The following is a 22,335-nucleotide window of genomic DNA, read 5'->3' on the forward strand; positions in this document are numbered from 1 at the left end:
ACACCCGGTGTCCCCAGGGTCCTGTGCTACTTCCAAAAGCCGGCAGCGTGGCCACCCTGACTGAAGAGGGCTGCAAAGGAGCGAAGCTTGCAGCCTCCTTGAGCGTGACCTTCCCTCGACCCTCAGCTTTCTATTCCAAGGGCCAGAAACCCACGGTCCCCGGGCCAAAGCCAGCCAGCGGCCTGCGTCTGCATGACCTGTGAACTAAAAATGGCTTTTATGTTTTTAAAAGCTACGAACCAAAAGAATGCACAGCAAAGGCCAACGTGTGGCCCTTTACAGAAGTGCTGGTGGCCTGCTCTGCTCCCGTCCCCCACCCTGCTGAGGGCCAGACAAGCGCTAGAGTACTGGGAACGAATGGGTGAGTGAGGCAGCCCGAGCTCCTGGAAGTCACAGTCTGAGAGGCGAATCAGCAAAGCCCCTCGGCAGAGCTCACACGCAGGGTGTGTGCCCTGAGGAGAATAAAGAGGATGCCGAGAGCCCGGCCAAGTGCAGGGACCCATGTCGGGCAACACAGAGGCTTCAATGCCATTTAAACTAAGAGGATGAGAATGGAGCCAGACACTCGAAGGCCAGGAAGGAAAGCAGTTAAGGCTCGGGGGTAGGAAGTGCAAAGGCCCTGAGGCAACAGAGCATGGCACAGCCCAGGTGCTCCATGGAGACCGCGCACTAACCTATGTCCCGAGAGAGATAGAAAAATGAGCTCAGAGAAGTCAACACAGGTTATTCTGGGTACATTGCAGCCCCAAACCCAAGAGTCCACCGCCCCCCCCCCCCCCACACACACACAACGACAAGCATGCAGGCGGATGCTTACTTGACAGGAATTCGAGGAGTGGAATGGCCATGCTGGCTGTGGCCGAAATGTGTGTGAGCTTCACGACCAAGACAGGCAGCGCCTTGATGATGATGTCGGGCATTTCGACGCTGCACACGGCCAGGGCCACCACGCACTGGCTGGCACAGCGGTAGATCAGGCCTTGCTCCAGGCAGTACACCATCTCCCGCTGCGGGGCAGCACGGGGGCTTCAGACCCAGCCCGCCACAGGCCGGCCCTCCGCACCCCTGCCCCTGCCCACACACAGGCTTCTCTCCCCTCACCCCACTCCAGAATGTCCTACAGAGGGGGAGACCAAGGCTTAGGAAGGTGAAGCGCCTCATCCCAGGTCCTTAAGCACATAAGCAGCACAGGGCCAGGAGGTGGACCCACCCGAGGCGAAGGGACAGCAGGGCAGCTCTGGTCAGGCCTTCCCTGGCACCTCCGACCGGCCAACGCCGGCAGGCGACGCTCCCCTGCCCCGGCTCCTCAGCCAACCCCGGAGCTGGGACACGCTGGGCCCGTTAGCCCCCCGGTCACGGAACCTTATTACGGGGGAGGTTCCGCCCGACGCAGCAAGACGGGCAGAGGCCCACACAGCTCCGGGCAGCCAGTACCCAGCAGGAGGCAGCTCCCGCTCAAGCCACAGCCTCAGGCCAAACCACCCGGTAGCTCGGGGCCCCGTGGAGGATTTCGATTTCCTGAAGCCAGCCCCATCCGCCAGGAACACCCTGGGCCTCAAGGGTTCTCGGGAAACCTTCACCCCGGCATGGCCTGCTGCCCAACGGGGCACAGCCAGGACGAACCAGGCCGAGCCACATAGGAGACGGTGCAGTCAGGGAGGGAGGGAGGGAGGGGACGGGGAGCATGAGCTCCCGACCTTGCCACGACCAGGAAGGCGGGCTCAGAGCGGCCCGAGGCTAGTCGAGGCCCCACTCCTTGCCAGGTGTCACCGTGAGCGGACCACCCGACCTAAGACTTCAGTTCCCTCGTCAACGAAGGCAGAGTGACCGCGAAGCATCGGGACTTTAACCGAGATAGCCAGTGTGATGGCAGCACGGGCCTTGTGCCCAGCAGTGGGGACCAAAGGGAAGGAGCACTGCCGTGTGCTTCTGCACCTGACGACAGACGTGGAGGCAGACAGAAGTCAGGCGTCCCGGACCCTGTTGCCTGGCCTCTCAAAACAGGTCCAGCTCTGCCAAGTGGCTCAGCGCTTGTCCTGAAGCCAGGGCGGGACAAGCAGGCGGGGCTCCGCAGAGAGAAAAAATGCTGCTGCACGTGGGGTCGACAGTCGACACCGCATTAAGCCCACACCACCCGGAAGAGAACGCAGGAGCGCCGTGCCAGCAGGGGTCCGGCGGCCACGGGGGAAGCAAGGCCAGCTCCCGGCCGAGCAGCCACCCGGATCATGAGAAAAACGTCCGGCCCGTGCGGCTAGAGCAAACATCCCGGGACCCAGGCTTTCCAATGCCGGCACCGTGAGCTCACCTGTCCCTCCCCCACCCGGTACCTGTCTGGCTTTGTCCAAATAGTTATGGTAAGAGATTAACGCCGTCAGCACAGGAACCACAGCCAGGTGCAGGTCGGTCCTGGAGAAACCTTCCGGGGTGCCTCGGAGCCGCTCCAGAGTTCTGGGACCTGAAAGCTAAAGACCAAGGCCCCCCATGTGAGGCCCGGGCGGAGAGCCAGGCAGACCGCTAGGGGGCCGAGGGTGCGGGGGAGCCCGTGAGAACGCAGGTCCGGTGCGAGGAGGGCTCGTGAGCCCAGGGGGTGGGGGCTCTCCCACTTCCTTTTCTGGCCAAGGGTCTGCCTTTTCCCAGAAGTGTGCAGCAGGGGGCGCCCACGCTGGTTGCTACGGACAGTCGGAGAGGGCATGAGCGTGTCACAGGAGCCCCGGTGAGGGGTGAGGAAGACGGCGGAAGGACTCAAAATACCACATCTGGCTCATGAGCCCTTCAGTGAGGCCTCCGATTTTCTGGCCCCTGAGTTGGGAAAGGACAGGGCCCCACACGCGATGTGCGCTGCACACAGGGGTCTGTCTCTGGGGGAGACCGCCCTCTCGGGCTTCCACGGTTGACCTCCCGGGGCCTCACGGTCCTTGGGAGGAAGGCACCGGCTGCAGCCCCGATGTGGGTGGTGACGTTACCATGGAGCAGAGGGCGGAAGACAGCTGGTCGACGCTGCACGGGGACGTGAAGATGAGGACCTTGAAGCGCAGGGACTCGGGCAGCTTGCCGAGAACAAGCTTCAGCACCTTCCAGTCCGTCTCCTGCAGGAAAAAGGGCCGTTCAGCGGGGACCGTCTGGGCCCTGCAGACAGAAGACGTTGTCTCAGGGCCCGAAGCGCAGTCTGAGCTGGGCAGTCTGAGCTGCGTGACCTCTGGACGCCCTCTGTGCCCGCAGCCCGAGAAGCACGTGCCCCTCCGAGAAAGTTCACCCCGGCATGACGGCGGCCGCCCTCCCGAGGCCAGGCTGAGCGGGAGGCCCGGTGCACGGCCCCTACCGCCTCTCCCCTCTGAGCCGGCCCCGGGACTCCCCACACCTGACCCCCTCCCCGTGTACCCACAGTGACCCACAGGCTGCCCGTCCAGGGCACGGCGCCCACGGCATGCTGACTGACGCCCACCCGGAGCACAGTGAACATGCAGCAAGGAAAAAGCTCGTGTACTAGCTCAAAGAGAAGGCGGCAAGCGTTCCTGAACAATCTACAAGCCCACACACACACTCTAGGACCCAAATCCACCTGGGCACACGGCAACGGGAAAACATGGTCGTAGCCCCCCCGCAACTTCCAGAGGCCGCCACCCGTAAGCTCAGTGGCCACCAAACCAGAGAGCCGCTCCCCAGATCCCACCTGTGACTCAGAGGCCTCGAGACTCTCACAGGAAGTGTCCGACGGCAGCCATTAGTGCCAACGCCCAGTGCCCCCAGGGAAGCCGCTTCCCTGCCCGTGGCCTTCAAGGGCTCACCGAAGCCCCCGCAGGCTTCCCAGCCCCACCGTGCCACATTGCTAGCCACGTCACCTCTCCCCGGGCCCTGTATGGGAATAGGCCTCTGCCCCTCCCCTTCCGTGTCACGGCCCCAGCTTTGCCTCCTGCTGCCAGAACTGCACCTACCCTGCCTGCAGGCTCGGCTTACTCCTGCCACTGGAACCTCCCACCTGCCCCTCCAAGTGCCCCCAACCGGGGCTCAGTGCACCCGAGTCTCCTTCTGAGGCACACCAGTCCCGCGATCCCGGCTATCTGCCTACCCGCCCCCACATCATACCACAACCGTCGCCCAGAGGCAGGAAGGTCTCCTCGGTTCCGTGCCCAGCCCCGGGTGATGGCTGCGCACGGCGGATGCTCCCCGCTGTGACCTTGGGGTGAACCTACCAAGGTCGCCGCTACAGAGACAGGCACCATGCCCCGTGGGCGGCACCAACCACCGCTCGGTGTGCCCTGGCTCAGCTGAGGAACCAGCCACCCCACCTGCTTCAAGCACTGCAGCAGGACCCGGAAGAGCAGGGAATAGGGCAGGGAGCCAAGCCGCACAGCGGGACCGGCAGGTGCTGGGCCGGACGGCCCGGTGGGAGGCGACAGGGGGCCGCCGGCCTTCTTCTCAGAGCCTCTCTCTGGCTCCCTGTGGAGACAAGTGGCAGGAGCCCTGAGGCCGAAGCCCCCACTCCACGGGGTCAGGAGAGGTGCTGGCCCCCGGCCCCGCCCCACACTGTCGTCAGGACGGCTCTGGACACTCGCACAGACCCAGGGCCACCCCAGGGCAGACGGCGGTGGACGCCACGGCCCGGAACTGGAGAAGCAGGGCTGACACGCACGTGGAGTCGCAGACGCAGTAGGGGCTGAACCTCACAGCCCCGTCCTTGCTGGGCAGGCCGAGGCGGTGCAGGGAGTCCGCCCTCAGCAGCAGCAGGAAGTCAAAGGCCTGCAGAGAAAAAGCAAGGTCCAACAAGGCAGGGACAACGCCGGGCCGTCCACTCGCACCCAGGCATCTCAGAAAGGGCCGTTCCCGCTAACAGTCAACGCGCCCCGACTCCACTGTGCACAAAGAGGCACCGGGGCCGAGACGCAGGCGTCCCTGCCTTCTCCCTCAGAGCCCGCGGAGGTGCGCCCTCCCCACGGCAGGGACAACACCGTGGCCTCATGCCAGGCATAGCGGGGCCCGCCCCAGCGACAGAGGGAAAGGGCATCTCACACGCCGGCTGGGCAGCACCACGCAGCCCGGGGTGCCAAAAAACCAGAACCCTGCTCGGGTGCTGTCACTTCCTCCAATGAACAACAGGTCACTTAACTGGGCTGCCCAAATGACAGGGGGCTGCCTGACACGTGGATGCTCTGGAAGGGACCAGCGTTTCTGTCCCAGAGGCCTCTGCTCAGCGGTGCCCTCAGAGCAGTCAGTCCTGCCAGCTCTCTCAGCAGCAGCGACCCTCCACACCTGGCCCCGCCCCTCCACCTAGCCCAACCCGTAGCCCCGCCCCTGCGCCCTACAGCCCCGCCCAGTCCCACCCGCACCCCGCCCCCAGAGACTCCACAGCCCCAGCAGAGACCAGGCTGTGGCTGCGCGCCACCCTGAAAGACAGTGCTGTCCCCTTTCTCTGCCCACACCTGAGGCCACGGGAGGGCTCAGACTTGCACACGCAGAGGCACACGCACCGCAGGCAAAGGGAGGGGCAGCAGCTACTGGGGAGGCTGCAGCCACAGCTGGTGCTAAGGATGGAACAGTCCGCCAAAGTCCCCTCCTGGGACCACCTGCCACCTCCCCGGAGTGAGGTCCCTGATGTCACCAGCAGGTCCCCAGGAAGGGACCGTGGGCAGCCCTGAGGCGCAGCTTACTCCACTACGGCCACCGACAGCCGGCTGGCCCTCCTACCTGCAGCCGGATGCTACTGGCGATGGGCAGGGTATAGCCGTGCTTGTAGTGGAGCTGCAGGTGGCTGACGAGGGTCTCGTACACACGCACCGCGTGGCTGGCAGGCAAGGCGTACAGCTTGGTCTGCAGAGAGAGCACGCCGCTCGCTCGGAAGGCAGCAGGCTCAAACGCAGCCATGCGGCCAGCACCCTCGTGCCCAGGAACCAGGACAAGCCCTCCCCAAGTAACTGGGAGGGGTCTGCCATGCCCTGGAAGGCACAGACCCTTCAGGCCACTGATTCCAGTCCAGGGACTTCGTCCCATGGACACTCCACATGTGCATACTCTCAGTAATGGGGAAAAAATCAGGAACAACGACACGTTCACGCCCTCGATGGGAACTCTCCTAATAAATCAGGAAAATCTGTCCAATGGCCCACCACTCGGCAACATGGGTGACAAGACCCCCGTGGGCTGGAAGCACGTTCTCTCTGCCACCAGGAAAGTGGACAGACCAGGCGTGAGGCCCCGGGGTGCTCGAGGAGGGTAAGGGGGCCCACTCACCGGCCACCGGGCTGTCATCCCACTGTAGCCCCCTTCCTGCCCCACCTCCCTGATAGGTGAGCCTGGGAGAGGCCAGGTGAGACTTTGGTGTGGGGGGCTTCGGGGTGGCATGGGCCGCCCAGGGGCAGCAGGGACCCCTCTGTGGTCCGTGGTACTCTTGAAGAGAACAGTGAGGCTTAAAACACGTGTTACTGCTATTCTTTCTAAAGACAACTCATTAACAAAACAAGGTGGGGGGAGGGAGGGAGCCGGACACAACGCTGACAACACAGGGGCAGGTCCAGAGAGGACAGAAGAGGACAGGACGGCTGCCTGCCCGTTCTGCAGGAAAGAGAGACAATCTAACTCTCTGCTGTGTGTATACTGCTTAAGTGAACGCATAAATGACTTATCAAGCTGTTTTTTACCGTTTATTCTTAAGAGAGAGAGAAATACAGAGCATAAGCAGGGAAAGGGCAGAGTAAGAGACGGACACAGAATCCGAAGCAGGCTCCAGGCTCTCAGCTGTCAGCACAGAGCCTGACATGGGGCCCGAAGTCACAAGCCATGAGATCATGACCTGAGCCGAAGTCGGACGCTTAACCGATGGAGCTGCCCAAGCGCCCCATGGATGACTTTTTAATTACATAAAAAGAAAACAAAAACAGCCTGGCCCCAGACTTTGCCACAACTAGGAAACAGCTTGGCTCTGTGGCCCCACCCTCAGGTCTGCAGGGCTGGGGTCCCAGGTGAGGGTAACAGATGGCCTCTCTCACGTCTCTGCGGCAGGGACCTGGGGGCGCTCAGGCCACAGGCCCCTCAGCCCAGCATGCTCCCTCACACGTCACGGCGGTCAAGAGAGCTGGGCCCCCGTGAAGGGGCACCGGGGATGGACTGCCCGGCTTTCCTCCCCCAGTTCACGCTCGCACACCAGAGCGTCGTCACGGGTAAGCGCTATGGGAAACTGCCACGCCCTTGAACAGCTCATGAACTGCAAGTTTCTGAGGCAACTGACTCGAACACTCTGCTTCACGGAATACTGACACCGGCAAATAACCTCAACACACACTGTGGTGCTTTGAGACGGACGGCAGAGCCCAGGCGGAGGTTGTCTGGGGCATGAAAGGGAGAGGCCACGGCCCCAGCGACCCTCAGGGACACGGGGGGACAGCCACGCCACAGGAGGGCGAGGACATGCTGCTACGACTGAGGGAAAGGGTACGTGCCGACCCTCTAGCTGGCAACCAACTCCTGTTCACAGCGTGCAAAGTGCTCTCGCGATTCAACGAAAAGGCAAAGACCCAGTTAAACAGCGAGCAGAAGATGTGCACACGCTTGTGCCCAAAGTGACACCAGTGACCGATCGGCACATGAAAGGCCGCTCGTCACGGGCATCAGGGGAAAGCAGGTCAAGCCACAACAAGGCAGCACTTCCCAGGCACCCGCATGGCTACACTCAAGAAAAGCAGAAGAGGGGCGCCTGGGTGGCGCAGTCGGTTAAGCGTCCGACTTCAGCCAGGTCATGATCTCGCGGTCCGTGAGTTCGAGCCCCGCGTCAGGCTCTGGGCTGATAGCTCAGAGCCTGGAGCCTGTTTCCGATTCTGTGTCTCCCTCTCTCTCTGCCCCTCCCCCATTCATGCTCTGTCTCTCTCTGTCCCAAAATAAAATAAACGTTGAAAAAAAAAATTTAAAAAAAAAAAAAATAAAAAAAAGAAAAGCAGAAGAGGAGTGCCGGCGAGGATGTGGAAGAAGCGGAACCTCACACCCGCTCCCGGGAAGGTCTAATGGAGCGAGCCCAGAGGAAGGCAGGCTGGCGGCTCCTCAAACGAAGCACAGAGTTACCGTCTGACCCAGGACTCCTCTGCTAGGTGGGAGCCCCAGAAAGACGAAAACCTATGTCCACGCAGCAACTTGTACAGGAGTGTTCACAGCAGGGTGATTCACGAGACTCAAAAGGTGGAAAGAAACCGTGTCTATCGAGCGACAAAGACGACGCAGGCAAGGCACACCGGCACGTGACTACGAGCCGTGGACGTGAGAGGAGCAGGCACGGACGCCTGCCACCACGGGGAGGAGCCACAGGAGCTCGTGGTGTGGGATTCCATTTCTGCGAAATGTCCAGAACAGGCAGACCCACAGGACAGAAAGCGAACCAGAGGCGGGCAGGGGTGCTGAGGGGAGGTGGGGGGTGGCTAACGGGTGCGGAGTTCCTTCTGGGGAACGAGGATGTTCTAAAACCGTAGTGATGCCCACACAACTCTGAAGATACTGAAAACGCCACCAAACCTCACACTTTAAGTGGATGAGTTCCGTGGTTTATGACTTACATCTCAACAAAGCTGTTCAAAGAACCCCAGCGCCCACGGGGCCAGCGTCGATGGCGGGCCTGCGGTGAGAGCTGAGGGGACAGTCCCGGCACTGACTCAGGGGCATCTCCGCACAGACTGCTCTGGCCGACCCTGTCCACCCCTCCCCACAGCTCTCGGGAGCCCCACACCCCACGACCGGAGGGGTCTGGGTCACTGCCAGTTTGCCCTCTGCGGCCGCCAGGGGGTGCCCGGGGTCCCAGGAGACACATCCCGACAGGCAGCTGGCCGCCGCAACCTCCCAGAAGAGCAGAGGCCCACCTGAAGGATCACCAGGAGCCCCAAGACGGCAGTCTTCACATCCTCTAAGGAGGCTGAATATGCCACCACATCTCTTTCCTCCAGCTCAGGGGGTGCGGAAAGGGAGCGGGCCATCACCTTTAGAGAGAACACGTGCGCTCACCTTCGCGGTTCAGGCCTCCCTCCGGCAGCAACCATCAGACCTGATACTTTGTCCTGTTTCTCAAAAGCTGCATTTCACACACCTGAGGGACCGACCGTTCAGAAACTGCAACGTATTTCAGCATTAAAAGAAAAATGCGCTGACTGTGCAGCAGTACTGGGCCGAAGCCTGCTTCCCGGCCGCCCCCCTAGGAGCCCCAGCTGCAGGCCCGGCCAGGTCTCCAGCGCTGCCCGTCCCTGCCGTGGGAGCAGCCCTGCCTGCAAGGCGCACCGATCGCCCTGGGGAGAATGGGGGCAGAGAGCCCAGAGCCTACTGCCGCCTGCAGGGCTTTGCCACAAAGAGGGGTCCCTCTGGCGGCCCAGGTACCCGCCGGAGGGGCTCTCACCTTCTCCACAATGTCCAGCAGGCTGTTGAAGTGGTGGGTGTGACAGCCTTCGGCCAGGTCCACCAGCAACTGGGTGGCCAGTTTCCGGACTTGGGGGTCTTTGTCCTCCGGGATGTGGGAGAGCTGAGAGATGACCACCGAGCTGATCAGCTCCTCCTGTGGCGACACAAGTGGGCACATGTGAGCCATGTGCAGCAGAGGCGTGGCAGCACCTGAGGGATGTGCTGCGTGGCCGGGCCCGGGCCCAGGTGTGATGCAGCAGTGAGCGTCATGGCTACTCCTGACATTCACTGTCACGGTTCAGAACACTCCTAGGCGGAGGGCCCCCTGCGTGCGAGCACTGGGGTAGGAAGACCTCGTTCCTGACATCACAGAGTCCGCGATAACCGGCCACAAGAGCTTTCAGGGCCGCAGGTACAAAGCACCACAGCAACAGAGAGCAGGACAAGACCGACCCTGACATGAGGGAGCAGAGAACCCAGAGGACCTTCCTGGAAACGGCAGCACTGAACTGGGTTCCGAGGGACAAAGATGCAGACAAAGGGAAAGCTAAGAGGGTAGCAGAGGGCAGACAGGTGCTGGGAACACGGGCAATGGCAGGAAGGCTGGCTAAGGGAGAGGGGCGGGGCCTGAAGTGCACCTCCTGGAGGAAAGGGGACACAGGCAGGGGAACAAGGGCAGGGGCACACGGATGTCTCTGAAGGACAGATGGACTCTGGCCACAGACCAAGTACATGATGGGCCGGAGGGAAAAAACTGGCAGTGGAGACACAGGCAGGGCCTGGAACCACTGAGGTCAAGCTGGGATTAGAGAGGGTGACACCGAAGCAAAAAGAAAACGTCCTCACGCAAGACTGGGTCCAGAATCTTTGTGTTTTAGGTGACTACTGGGGCGAGATCCCTGCGGGCGGGAATGGAGTCAGGGCCCCTCACTGGTCTCTAGGCTCAACACAGGCCAGGCAGGGGGCTCCGGACAACAGAAGGACGCAAGAATTAACAAAGGAGCAAATGTGGACTTAAGAAAGCCTGCTACACAGTCCAGGGCACACCCAGGAGACTCGCAGTGCCCGCACAGCTCACAAACGCACCTCGAGCCCACTGATCCCAGTGTCCCACCCCCCCCCCCCCACCAGAACTCGTACCTCATAGAACTGCCTGTTGATGAGCAGCACAAAGGACAGGACGTCGAGCACCTTGATGCGCACAGCACTGCGGGATTCATTCCTGGGGGCAGGACACAGCGGCTAGAGGTGGTGGTGGGCAGGGGGCGAGGGAGCAGGGCTGCTCGAGGCGGCGATGGGGGGGGAACACGGCTGCTAGAGGTGGGTGGGGGGGGGACACGGCTGCTAGACACAGTGGGGGGAACACAGCTGCTAGAGGTGGGGGGAGGCACGGCTGCCAGCCTCAGCCTCCACCAGGCCCTAGCTCACCTGTAGCCTGAGTCTGAGGGCTGCCCCTGGGCCCCAGCCCCCAGAACCACGCACCTCTGCAGCAGGGTAGACCCTGCACAGGGCCCAGCTTCTCGACATTTAGACCCAACACTGGGCAAAGGGGCAGAGAGCTCAGCCCTTGGAGAGAGTGTCTTTTTACACAACCACTCGACAGGAAAAAATTAAGTGCAGGGGCCTCAGAGGACTCGGTCCTACTGGAAAACAAACCTTTTCCTGCACAGGGAGAACTAGTCCTTTCAAGACTGAGAAAGGAGGGCGCCTGGGTGGTTCAGTCAGTTAAACGTCAGACTCTTGACTTCAGCTCAGGTCACGACCTCAGGGTTTGTGAGCTGGAGCCCTGTATCGGGCTTTGTGCTGACAGCATGGAGCCAGCGTGGGGTTCTGTCTCTCTCTCTCTCTCTCTATCTCTGCCCCTCCACTTACACTCGCGCACATGCGTGCTCTCTCTCATAAACGTTAAGAAATGAGAAAAAGAAAAAATGGAAAAAGGAAAGCCCTGACTCCCTATGTGCCAGACTGGGCCCAGAGCACAGACACACGCCTCCAAAGGCTCCCTACCGGAAGAATCTCTCCATCAGTAACTGCAGGTTGTGAATCCAGCCGTCCTTTGCCGGATGGATGGACTGAGCCCTGTAGGTTATTAAGTTTAGGAGGGAGGACTCCTGTCAAAATAAGAAACACCTGGCATTAAGGAGCCGCTCTGCCCTCGAGGAGGGTTTCCTACACGCAGGCGGGTGTGCGCGCGCACACACACACACACACACACACACACACACACACACACACAAATACACATACGGCCCGTGCTGCTGGCCTGGGGGGGGCATATCTCCTCGGGGACGCCAGCTACTTAGAGGTCCAAGGTGGGAAGTCTACACGACAAAGGCTCTAATGGCAGCAGTGAAAATTCATTTAAAAACCCACATCAAAGCCTTGGCATCAGGCTGTGTGTTTCTGGTGCCAACAAAGCCTGTGGCCCGGGGGCAGACGCACTAAGCAGCAGGTGTCCCTGGAGCTGGCCAGCACCTTCCTCCAGACAGGTGGGAGGAAGCTGATGGTTAGGCTAGCACCGACTCTAACAGACCCACGCTCACTCAGCTTGCTGATGCCCCAGCAAACTTCCCTGCTGGAGCACAGACCCCAGAAAAGCAGGAGCCTGCTAGCCCTTTATCTCAAACTCAAGGAAACTGGTTTCAGACCCGCAGGGCCATGGCCCCCAGAGCTGAGGGGTCCCACTTCTCCCCCAGAAGCCTGACCTAAACCAGCCTCCTGCCCAAGCACCAAGGCCCCGCCCAGTTGAGGGAGAAGAGGTCTCACCGGCCTCTGGTCTGCACATCTCTCGACGAGCTCGAAGTATCTCTCGTGCGAGCCGTGGAACTCATTCTGGTCACACAGCTCCTCCACTGTGGTCAGCAGGTCATGGACGATGGCTCTGAGCTCCGGGCTGTCCAGGCTCTGAAACGCCAAAGCGCAGTCACACAGAAGTGACTTCCGCTCCACGGGTCTGGCCCAGCAGCCAAGCCCTGAGGGACGAGAGTCCAGTCGCTGCCGAGCTCCAGTCCTCCGCCCGCCGGCCTGGCTGCCGGCACACCACCCACCCCAGTCCCCCAGGAGACCCAGCCCTAAGGCCACACCGGACACAGCCTCATCTCTTCTGCGGCTCCCGTGCCGCCAGCATTGCCCCTTCCTGATGTGGCCAACGCTTCCTCCAAAGCTACGCTAAAGTCACGGGTGGTGTGCTGAATGCTCTGGGGAGCCACTTACGGGCCATGAAGGGAATCTGCTGTGTTACTGTCTGGATCAACACCAGCCTGCCCCCTTGCTCGCCCACATATTCCTGCTCCAAACCATGGAGCAGCTTTGGCAAAACCAGCCATCCTCAGTGGGCGGCCAGATGACACCGCTGAGAACCATCAGCGTGGCCTCAGCAGACTTGGGGGGAGGGGAGCAAAACGCACAGGGGGCCGTCCCCCGGTGAGGTGAGCCTGCCGCACCCGGGGATCCACAGCCAGCTGGGAAGGGCCCTGTGGCCGGCCAGCGCCCGGTCGCGGTCCGCCCTGGGCCACCGGCCATCCCGCCGCCTCACCTGGAGCTGCTGCAGCAGACGTTCGATGATGTCCAGCAGGATATCCCACGTCACAGCCTGGAGCTCCCTCCGGTACTTCTTGATGAGTCTGGTGACAGACAGGACGATTTCGTAGGACACCACCTCGTTCGGACAGGTCATGGCCTGGAACAAGAGACCTGGCAGTCAGCCTCTGCCTGCTCATGCATAGGGAGCCCCCCTTCACACGGCCCTCCAAACCTAGCTTAAGAGGCTTTAGGGGGACTCAGTCCCCACACTTCTGTCACGGCCACAGAAAGAGGATCTTAGGAGCCTGCAAGCATTTTCTACACCGCTCCAAAGGGCTGGACTCAGCCAGACCATTAACTACAAATTCTGGGCCACTGGCTCACCAGCCTAGCAGAATGTGAAAGCCACCCCGGGACAGGCACTGTGCAGGGACCGCACCTTCCACGCCGCGGGAGGCAGAGGCACGGCGGGAAGAGCAGCTCGGGAGAGGGAGCGTGAGCCTGGACACGACGCGGCGGCTAAGAGGATGGTGTGACGGCCCCAGCTCACCAGGGGCCGTGACGGCTGTGTGACAACGTGCATGGCAAGCGCTCTGAACACTGTCAGCACCGTGGCAGCGAGCTACTTCGCTGGCCTTGTGCTACAGCAAGAGTGAGATTAGCACCTGACGACATAAAACCACCAACCAGGGGGAATCTTACTCGGTTCTGATGCTAATTTACAGAAGATAAAGCTCATAAGATACAAGGTGTGCTTGAAGGTAAAACCTTCCAATGGTTCTAAATCTCGTCCCCAAGCTGCAAACGGCACCTCAGCCCCTGCAGTAGGACCCACCTCGAATGGGCCTGTGCCCGGCCTGTGACTGTGGAGTCCCCGACCCTGCTCCCTGCGCACAGAGACCACCGTACCTCGTAAAACGACGGCAGCACAGATGTTGGGGAGTTCTTGAGCGAGTAGAGTCGGTGCGCCCCCCAGAGAGCCATGCCCACAAAGAACACGGCCCCTCTCAGCAGCGGGGCATCTTCCATGTAGGCTCTGAAAGCGTTCCGCAGAGAGAGCAGAGGTCAGCGGAGCCCAGGCGGCCTCCCCGAGGCCCCTGCTCTCACGGGCCAGCAGCAAAGCTGGCAAAGAGGTGGCAGGCAGGGAACACAGGCCAGTAGCAACAACCAGATTCAACGTCCTAAGCGATGCATTCGCCCCACACTTGCCAGACGCCAGGGCACGAAGGTGAGAGAAAGTCCCCAGCCTCCGGCTGCCGAAGGTGTAAGAGGCACACGTGTGAACCAGAGAACCGCAGAAGGAAATGCCAAGTTTCTAGCTCAAATGACAGCTAAGAGGGGAAGCCACGGGATAGATCAAAACTGGCTCAGGGGCGCCTGGGTGGCTCAGCCGGTTAAGCATCCGACATCAGCTCAGGTCATGATCTCGCAGTCCATGAGGTTGAGCCCCGCGTCGGGCTCTGTGCTGACAGCTCAGTGCTGGAGCCTGCTTCGGATTCTGTGTCTATCTACTACTCCTCCACTCACTCTGTCTCTGTCTCTCAAAAATGAATAAATGTTGAAAAAATTAAAAAAAAAAAAAAAAAAAAGAACAAAACTGGCTCAGGCGGTCAGGAAACCAAGGACCGTGCTACATCAAAACACATGCAGAAGCTCGGCCAAGGTCACGCCAGCAAGAGGCGGCGGCATGGGCAGAGGCCTCGGGCGGCTGGGAGAAGATCAAGGACAGGCGAGAGGCCCACGGGCTGAGGCAAGGCAGGCCACCCAGGCCCTACCCTTGATGGGGCGTTTCGTTCTTATCCCCAGAGCAGTGGGAGCCACCCTGGCTCCGAGCAAATGGTGCCACAGTCCCATGGTGCTGGGAAAAGGGCATGGAGTTGCTGTGTGGAGGAAGGGACTCCAAGAGGTCATGAGAGGGTACAGGAGGCCAGTGGGGAGAGTGGGGGGCAGAGGGGCGGAGGCCCTAGATGGGGAGAGACCTGTGACAGCCTGGCTGTGGGAGGTGAGGGCAAGGGCCTTGTACCAGGATCAGCAGTGAGGCAGCCTCCCTGGAGGAGGCCCGCAGGGGGGGTGGTAGATACGGGTTCAGTTCTGGATGCTCTGACTTTCCAGCAGAAGAGAGGACAGGGACCAGGCACGGGAGACATAAGCTCTGGCTTTAGTGAAGCTTCTGGAGCAGGCACCAGAGGGACAGGGAAGCTCCCTGTGAGCCTCTGCTAGGCAGGACCCAGCACAGCCAGCCTCCCCAAGGCGGCTCTGTGGCCGCGGACCAAGCCGCCTCGCCCTCACCGGTCCCCCCAGGGCCCTGCCCACACTCGCCTGTCCTCCATGATGCGGCACATGTTGTAGATGGCACTGTGACCCAGGTGGGTGCCCAGAAGATTACGCATCAGCTGGGAAACACAGCACACCATCATTAGAGACTGGCAGATAGGAGCCCCGGGCCCCGTGGGCCAGCCTCACGCAGCCACTGTTCTGGAGCCCCCCAGATCCGGGTGGCCCTCCACCACCGCCTCCCAAACAGAGGCAGCAGCTTCCAAAATGCCCCCAAAACCCTGACCTCAGCTCAACCGCCTGGGAAAATGCTACTGGATTCCCCTCCCCAGGGCACGGTCTGGCCACCTGAGACTCAGATGGCCATTCACCGGAGAGACAGGCCTTGTCCTATCCATCCAGGAAAGAACTGTCCAGAACAACAGCTAAGACCCCCACCTTCCAACAAGGCTCACAGAGCTCCTTGACGTTGACGGTACGACAGAGAGTGACGATGAACAGGGGCAGGCTCTCAGCCGGCAGGCAGTTGTAGCAGACGACGGCGTCCAGCACCTGCAGAGAGACCTGACGGGGTGGAGAGAGGGGTCACGTCGGCCCTGCCCAACTCTCACCTGCAGGGGGGACACCCTCAGCCTCCTTCCCGCCCTCGTCTAGTCAGTGACTATCACACTTCCCCAGCCAAAGCAGCCTTCTTAGAACAAGAGTGACGAGTGTCACCCGTCACTGTGGGTCATCCTACCCTCAACCGTGACCCCCACGGCGGAGATCATCCAACCAATCGTGCTTCCTACTATAGCCAGCCCAGAGCCACACGACCAGCGAGGGGCAGTGCAGACCTTGACCCCAGAGCTTATGCTGTCAAGCACTATGCCAGCTGGCCTGCCCGGAAGGAGAGGGAGAGGAACCGTCCCTGGGAGGACCAGCTACTGACCTCTATGTCCACGGAGGACACAGTCTGGACGCACAGCAGGCAGATCATGCTGTTGGAAGAAATGCCAAGTCAGTGGAGGGACGTTTCCCAGAAGCTGCGTGGCTCTGTCTCACTTTCTGGTGACTCTACAAGTCCCCCTTGTAGGAAGGACTCATCCCCCTCAGGGCTCCGCTCACCCACTGACAGGTGCCCGCTCTGTGCCAGCCACTGCTCAGGGCTGGGCATACAGACCAACAAGACCCCACCCGTGCCCTCACGAATTTCACAGTGTGTTTCAAAAGAAATGATGCCAAAACTTATAGTCAAGAAACATCGGGCAACGTTACTCGTCTATGAAAGAGAAAATGCTATCGTTTTATCAACTGAGGTAGAAGGTGGCTGTGGCTGCTCCAACCTCTCCCCTCGTTTGCTGACTTCAACAGCTTTATTCCCAACACAGAGCTAAAATAAAAGCCCGAGGCGGCAGGACTGCGGTCGGAGGAACGTTATCGGAACTGTTCTTACTGGACCATTGATGCGATGTATTCATCCAGGTAACAGCTGTTGAATTTGACCAAGTTCACAAGCACCAGAAGGAACTCTGAGGACAGGCCGATGTCCATCCACTGCAGCACAAACCCAGCTGGGGGGAAGGGGAGGACAATGTACTGCCCACTCCCCTCCTCCCCGGGAAGACACTCCAGTCCCTCTCACTGCAGCCAACCGCAGCCCTGGCCCTCGTGCGACAAGATGCCGTGCACGGAGCCGACAGAGGCTCGCTGGAGCCCAACAGGTCAGCATGTCACGGACCCGGGAATTTACCAGCCCCCACGATGCACTGAGGGCATCTAGGCTGAGAGGCAGTAGCAGAGTTTGTGCGTTTGATGCTCAGAGCCCGGGATGCAGGGCTTGTGAGCATCACCAAGCACGCGTCCAGGAGGCCAATTCCTGGCCCCCTCCCCCTCCCCCTCCCCGAGTGCCTCTCAACAGAGACAAAAAGCCACTCTTGACTACTGGCCAAATAACCTCAGAAAACCTGAGGAGAGGCTTCAAGTCAGCACCTGTCCTGGGGACCAACTGACAGCTGAGGCCCATCTCTGGCTCCGAGTCAGACTGACTTGTCCTTCGTCTTCTCTCCACAACAGTGATAAGAAACCTCAAGTCCCAGAGAAACGTCACCCCATCAGGACAAGAGAGGAAGGCCAGCCAAGGAGAGGGCTAGGAGGTCAGGCCCGGAGCAGAGGACCAGGAAGAAGACATGGCGAGATGGCCCCAGCGCCCCAGAAACCCAGAAATTAGGGCACTCTAATAAAACAGACTGATGCTGGGTCAGCAGCACACTCTCCCTACAAAACACTCAGACCACCTGCTGCCCCGCTAAAAGGCCTCACTCTCCAGGGATTCTGAGCCAGCAGGGCTGGAGTGAAGCCCAGGACTGTGCATCTCTAACAGGCTCCCCGGGAGATGGGCAGCTGATCTAGGTTGCACACAGGTGAGGGGAACCTCGCGGTACCGCGCCCTCTGCAGGCCATCCCTGTAAAGTGCAGCACTCGGGGCGCCTGGGTGGCGCAGTCGGTTAAGCGTCCGACTTCAGCCAGGTCACGATCTCGCGGTCCGTGAGTTCGAGCCCCGCGTCGGGCTCTGGGCTGATGGCTCAGAGCCTGGAGCCTGTTTCCGATTCTGTGTCTCCCTCTCTCTCTGCCCCTCCCCCGTTCATGCTCTGTCTCTCTCTGTCCCAAAAAAATAAATAAACGTTAAAAAAAAAAAAAAAAAAAAAAAAAAAAAATTTAAAGTGCAGCACTCGCTCTCGGCCTCAGCAGCCTTGCAACAACCCGGATCAAATTTGATCCCCAATGCCAGAGAAACCTCACACCCGACACGGCACCCACCCAGTTCTTCTTCCAAATATGTGATGTGTCTCCCATTGTCTGTGAGGGCCTTGAAAACTTCCAGTCTTTCATGGAGATCTTCATTAGAGGGGTAATCCTTGATGACCTTAAAGAAGAGGGCCCTGAGAACGCCCAAGCGGTCCCCCTGAAGGTAAAACCACAAGGTCAGCAGTCCCGCCAGGACCCCCAGCTGGGGTTCCCGAGCAGCTGTGGGCCGTGCAGGAAGTACACTGGGCTCCGGGACTCCTGACCCCGGGACCCTTTCTCCTTCCCACAGAAAGGACTGTAGGAGACACACTGGGCACATCGGAGCAGCTCCAGATAGGTGTGTGTATAGAGCACCTACTGTGTGCGAGCTCCGAGCACGGTGGTGGCACACAGCAGGGGACAACACAGTTCAGGCCCTCATGGGGCTAGTGGCTGGAAAGAGACACGTCTGTGCCCCACGATGACAAATACAGTGTAACCGCACTCGGAGGCGACAGGCCTCTCCAAGCAGCTGGAGGACCAGAGGAAAACTCCAAGAGGGAAGGGTGCCTTCCAGACAGGAATGGTGAGGCCACCCGCAGTTCTAGGGAAGGCTGACAAGGAGCCGGGCCGGGGCAGGGGGATGGGGGCAGCCAGAGCACCTAACTACCGTTCCCTCGTGGCAGGCACGCCCCTGACAACTTACACGAAACGCCTCACTGACACCCCAAAACGCTCCTGAGAAGGAAGGAACAAGCACCCCCATTTTGCAGGAGAGCCAGGGGGGATGCGCACTCAGGCGGTCCTGCTGCGGAGCCCCTGGGAAGCAGACCCCCCTGCCCGGCACCCTCATCAAAGGTGAGAGTCCACGCACAGCACAGCAGGGGCCGTCAGCGGGCCGCCCCACGACACCCCCTCCACCCGTCCCAGCTCCGCCGACGCACACACCCGCCGTTACCTGCCCCTGCACGATGGCCTTCAGCAGAGCCAGCACCGCATGCCGGGCCTCCGGTGGCCGCTCTGGCTGCAGCATGTCCTCGACGGCCTTCCAGAGCGCTTCCACTGCATGCTGCCACCAGCAGGGAGGGGACAGCAATTAGGGTGTGCTGGCCCCTCAACTCAAGGGACAGTACCATGAGCAAAGCACGGAGCGGAACAGTCCTTTGGACGTAGAACCCACTCCTCTGAAGCCCATGCCTCGTGTACCGGGCACAGCCCACATGACCCTGAACCTGACACAGGTGTAGCTCCAAGCTACTTAAACCCACAGGTCCCGGCCACAGCCTGTGGGGAGGGAGGAGAGCAGCAGGCTAGGGGAGTCGTCCCGGTTGCCCCAGAGATCAGCCAGGAACCCCCTTTCGAGCTTGCCGAAGGAGTCTCAGAACCAGGCGGTCCCAAGTCTGCAGCCTGAGGCAGAAACCCCGCTTCCCTGTGTACACACACCAGCTGAGGGCCGCCCTGAACCACACCATGGCCAAGACCTCCGTGTGGGCTTCTGGAATCTGCCTCCTCTCACTAAGTCCCACTCAGCGCACGGAGAGGGATCCTGTTCCCCACAGCTACCCAGGGTCAGCCTCTCACACGTCACCTTCTCTTCTCCACGTTAACCCTTCGACCAGGGTTTGCTGACCACTCACCCTTTCCTGGGCTCACTTCTCTTAGGAGGGGACTAAACGTCTCTTAGATGTTGTCTGGTCGACATCCTGACTACTTCAGCATACTCTGGAACTTTCTCCTCCTTTGTCCCATGCTCAACACTCCTACTGATGCAACCTAAGCCACAACAACAGGCAGACACGGAGCCTGTGGACTCCGCCAGCCTCTTGGGCTTATCTGTCTACTCAGGCGATGGCAGCCGGGCCACTGCACGCCCACACCCACAATTTCCCAACACAGATGCCTACTGTCACATTTATTCCGGCTGACGAGTAGCCCGCAAGTTTTAGACGACCTGCCGTGGACATCTTGGTTGCTCTCCCCTCCCCCTTAGCAAATGCCAATCTGCTAAGTCCAAGTCTCCCCCCAAGTCGCTCACGCAAACTCGGGACAAGGCTGCAGCAGAGCTCTTGACGTGCTCTCCTGACAGCTGCCCACTCTGTCCTCGGGATGCCCGGAGAGAGCCCGCAAACATCTGCCCGAAACAAGCAGACACCTCTCCCCAGAACACACCAGAACTGCTAAGCCTTGACTCACGCTCTTTGCTGACGTTCCTTTACTTCCCTGCCCCCAAGTCTGAAGCGTGACAGGGCACGCAAGCACGTGTTTTCAATCGCCGTAAACCCTTTCTTGGAACTGCCGGAGACGCCTCAGTCCCTCCACGTGTGACTGACCCCTAAGAGTTATACTCCACGCGTTTCCAGAAGATTCCCCATCACTAAGATGCAGGTTAAGCTTAGCAGTTAGCGGCCAACCCCGTTCCCAGAAAGAGCCGAACAAGCCCTCCCAACAGCTCCCCGCCATTCAGCAGCCAACCGAGGCAGACCTTACCTCTTCAAACTTCTTCGTTTTTGCAACTTCACAGATCTGCCCTATCACCCGGATGCGATTGTTGAGGCCACATTCAACGCTCAGCTCCTGGAGAGACACAAAACAAGGCAAAGGGGCCGGCGCTCAGGCAACAGGTCTCCACAACCGCCAATCACAGACCACGCCGAGAGCTGTACCGCATCTCCCACACTGGAGATTTGCTGCGGGTCGTTCTGGAATCAGGAATCGCCCGGAGTTTACTGCTCCGTCTCAGTGGGGTGATCATAGACCACTCGTCTTTTTCAAGGCTGCGTTTCTTTGCGTTGAGATGAAATTTACATAACAAAGTCAGCCCTTTGAGGAATTTAAAACTGTACAATTCAGTTTTTAGTACATTCACGCAGCCCGCAACCACCTCCACTAATTCCAGAACATTCTCATCACCTCAAACCTGGGAGCAGTCATGGCGCGTCCCCCGGGCCCCGACAAACTTTCTGTCTCTATGGATTTACCTGTTCTGCCCACTTCACAGACATGGAATCACACGCTACGTGGGGGCCTCTGTGCCGGGCTTCTCTCACTCGGCATGTTTTCAGTGTTCACTCACGTTATGGCAGGGGTCAATGCCTCGTTCCCTTTACGTTTTGTTTACACGTTCACCAGCCGATGAACGTTTTGGCTGTTTCTGAATGGGAAACTTCACAAGGGCAAAAATCCGACACTCATAAAACACGGTGCCAGGCGTGTGGTGGAAAGATTCACACCACGCACACGGGGAAACAAAGACCCACTCCTCCCAGGAACTCACAAATTACCAGTTAACGCCTGGCTACCCTCCTGATCACAAGGGGAAGCCGGCCATGGCATTTAGGCCATGTCCGTAGGTTAGGTTTTCCTGCACTAACGCCTGAATACGACCTCTAGTGTGCTGGACCAAGTCCCCAGGACCCTGACTCCCTGAATCTCCGAAGGAAAGACATATACGCCTCTGCGCTACTGGGGACAGCAGCCCTGAGCAGCCGGTCGCCAGCAACCCATCTGTGGCAGAAGCTGGTGAGGGACCAAACCCAGCCTTCCTCGCATCTCCCGACAGCCTGGCAGGACAGACGCAGGCAGCTCACTCACTCTCAGGATTTCCGCCGTGATGATAAACTCCGTCTGCTTGCCCTCTGCAGACCTGGGGTTTGGCCGCGGAGTTCCCAGTCCAAACAGAATCCTGAACTTCTCCTTCAAGCCTGAATCCTTGCTTGTCGGCTTGGCCATGGTGGACAGGGACGCACCAGAGGCCGCCTCTGCGCCGAGGAAACGAGCAGAGATCTCAGGAGCAGCTCCCCTGCACCTGCCCCGCTGCAGACCTCCGGGACCCCAGGACCCCCAGGCCTGGCCAACAGCAGGCCGGCGGCTGCCGCGCCGCCCGACTGGGGGCACAGGGTGGAGTCCCCGACGTTCGCCCCCTCTCTCTTCCCCACGAGGGGGCGGCCTGTCGGGGGGTGGCGCCGGAAGCAGAGAGCCCCTCGCACCCGCTCTGTTTTAACACCAAGGAGCGCTCGCGGCTCCAGGCTCCGGCTGCGGTGGGCTCTGCCGAAGCCCGGGACCCGGGACACCGCGGGGTCCGCCCCCGCCGCCTCAGCGCCGAGCAGGGCCCCCCGGCGCGGCCGCCTCCCCCTGCCCCATCGGGGTCGGGCCACACCGCGGGCCGGGACGGCGCCTGAGGTCGGGACGCCGCGAGCCACTCACCCCGCGCCGCGCCCGCCGCGCGCGGGGCTCCCCGACGCGGAGAAGGGAGCACACCCCCGGCAACCGCCCCCCGCCCCAAAACGGGCCGCCGCCGGAAGCTCGACCTGCACTTCCGGCGGCGGGCCGGGGCCGAAGGCGGCCGCCGAGCTTGCTGGGAGTCGTAGTTCCGGGCCGCTCTGCGGCGGAAATGCGGGGGCGAGCGTCACGTAA

General features: G+C 60.5%; 1 protein-coding gene across 17 annotated transcripts in view; it reads right to left on the minus strand.

The window, feature by feature from the left end:
* The window catches only part of TSC2 (TSC complex subunit 2), a 35,502-nt gene extending 13,226 nt beyond the window's left edge, over positions 1-22,276 (minus strand). For 15 of the 17 annotated variants that reach the window (XR_015245306.1, XM_086691574.1, XM_086691581.1 and 12 more), the window contains exons 1-22: positions 22,126-22,252; positions 21,514-21,680; positions 20,410-20,496; positions 18,881-18,991; positions 17,956-18,100; positions 16,592-16,709; positions 16,088-16,136; positions 15,595-15,720; positions 15,202-15,275; positions 13,792-13,918; positions 12,896-13,039; positions 12,127-12,264; positions 11,368-11,471; positions 10,501-10,582; positions 9,359-9,514; positions 8,832-8,948; positions 5,683-5,805; positions 4,631-4,737; positions 4,287-4,437; positions 2,964-3,086; positions 2,328-2,462; positions 818-1,007 (exon numbers count right to left, since the gene is read on the minus strand). Coding sequence is in view for 16 of the 17 variants with exons in the window: in XM_086691574.1 (XP_086547700.1) it covers positions 818-1,007; positions 2,328-2,462; positions 2,964-3,086; positions 4,287-4,437; positions 4,631-4,737; positions 5,683-5,805; positions 8,832-8,948; positions 9,359-9,514; positions 10,501-10,582; positions 11,368-11,471; positions 12,127-12,264; positions 12,896-13,039; positions 13,792-13,918; positions 15,202-15,275; positions 15,595-15,720; positions 16,088-16,136; positions 16,592-16,709; positions 17,956-18,100; positions 18,881-18,991; positions 20,410-20,496; positions 21,514-21,651 (2,545 nt within the window). In the remaining variant the exon portion in view is untranslated. Of the gene's footprint in view, positions 1-817; positions 1,008-2,327; positions 2,463-2,963; positions 3,087-4,286; positions 4,438-4,630; positions 4,738-5,682; positions 5,806-8,831; positions 8,949-9,358; positions 9,515-10,500; positions 10,583-11,367; positions 11,472-12,126; positions 12,265-12,895; positions 13,040-13,791; positions 13,919-15,201; positions 15,276-15,594; positions 15,721-16,087; positions 16,137-16,591; positions 16,710-17,955; positions 18,101-18,880; positions 18,992-20,409; positions 20,497-21,513; positions 21,681-22,125 lie in introns of all 17 variants that reach the window. The other 2 variants (XM_086691576.1, XM_086691575.1) reach the window with 1 other exon arrangement.
* Positions 22,277-22,335: the final 59 nt, after the last annotated feature.

This window comes from Puma concolor, chromosome E3 (assembly GCF_028749965.1).
Source record: "Puma concolor isolate L17-30 chromosome E3, mPumCon1.1.hap2, whole genome shotgun sequence".
NCBI lineage: Eukaryota > Metazoa > Chordata > Mammalia > Carnivora > Felidae > Puma > Puma concolor.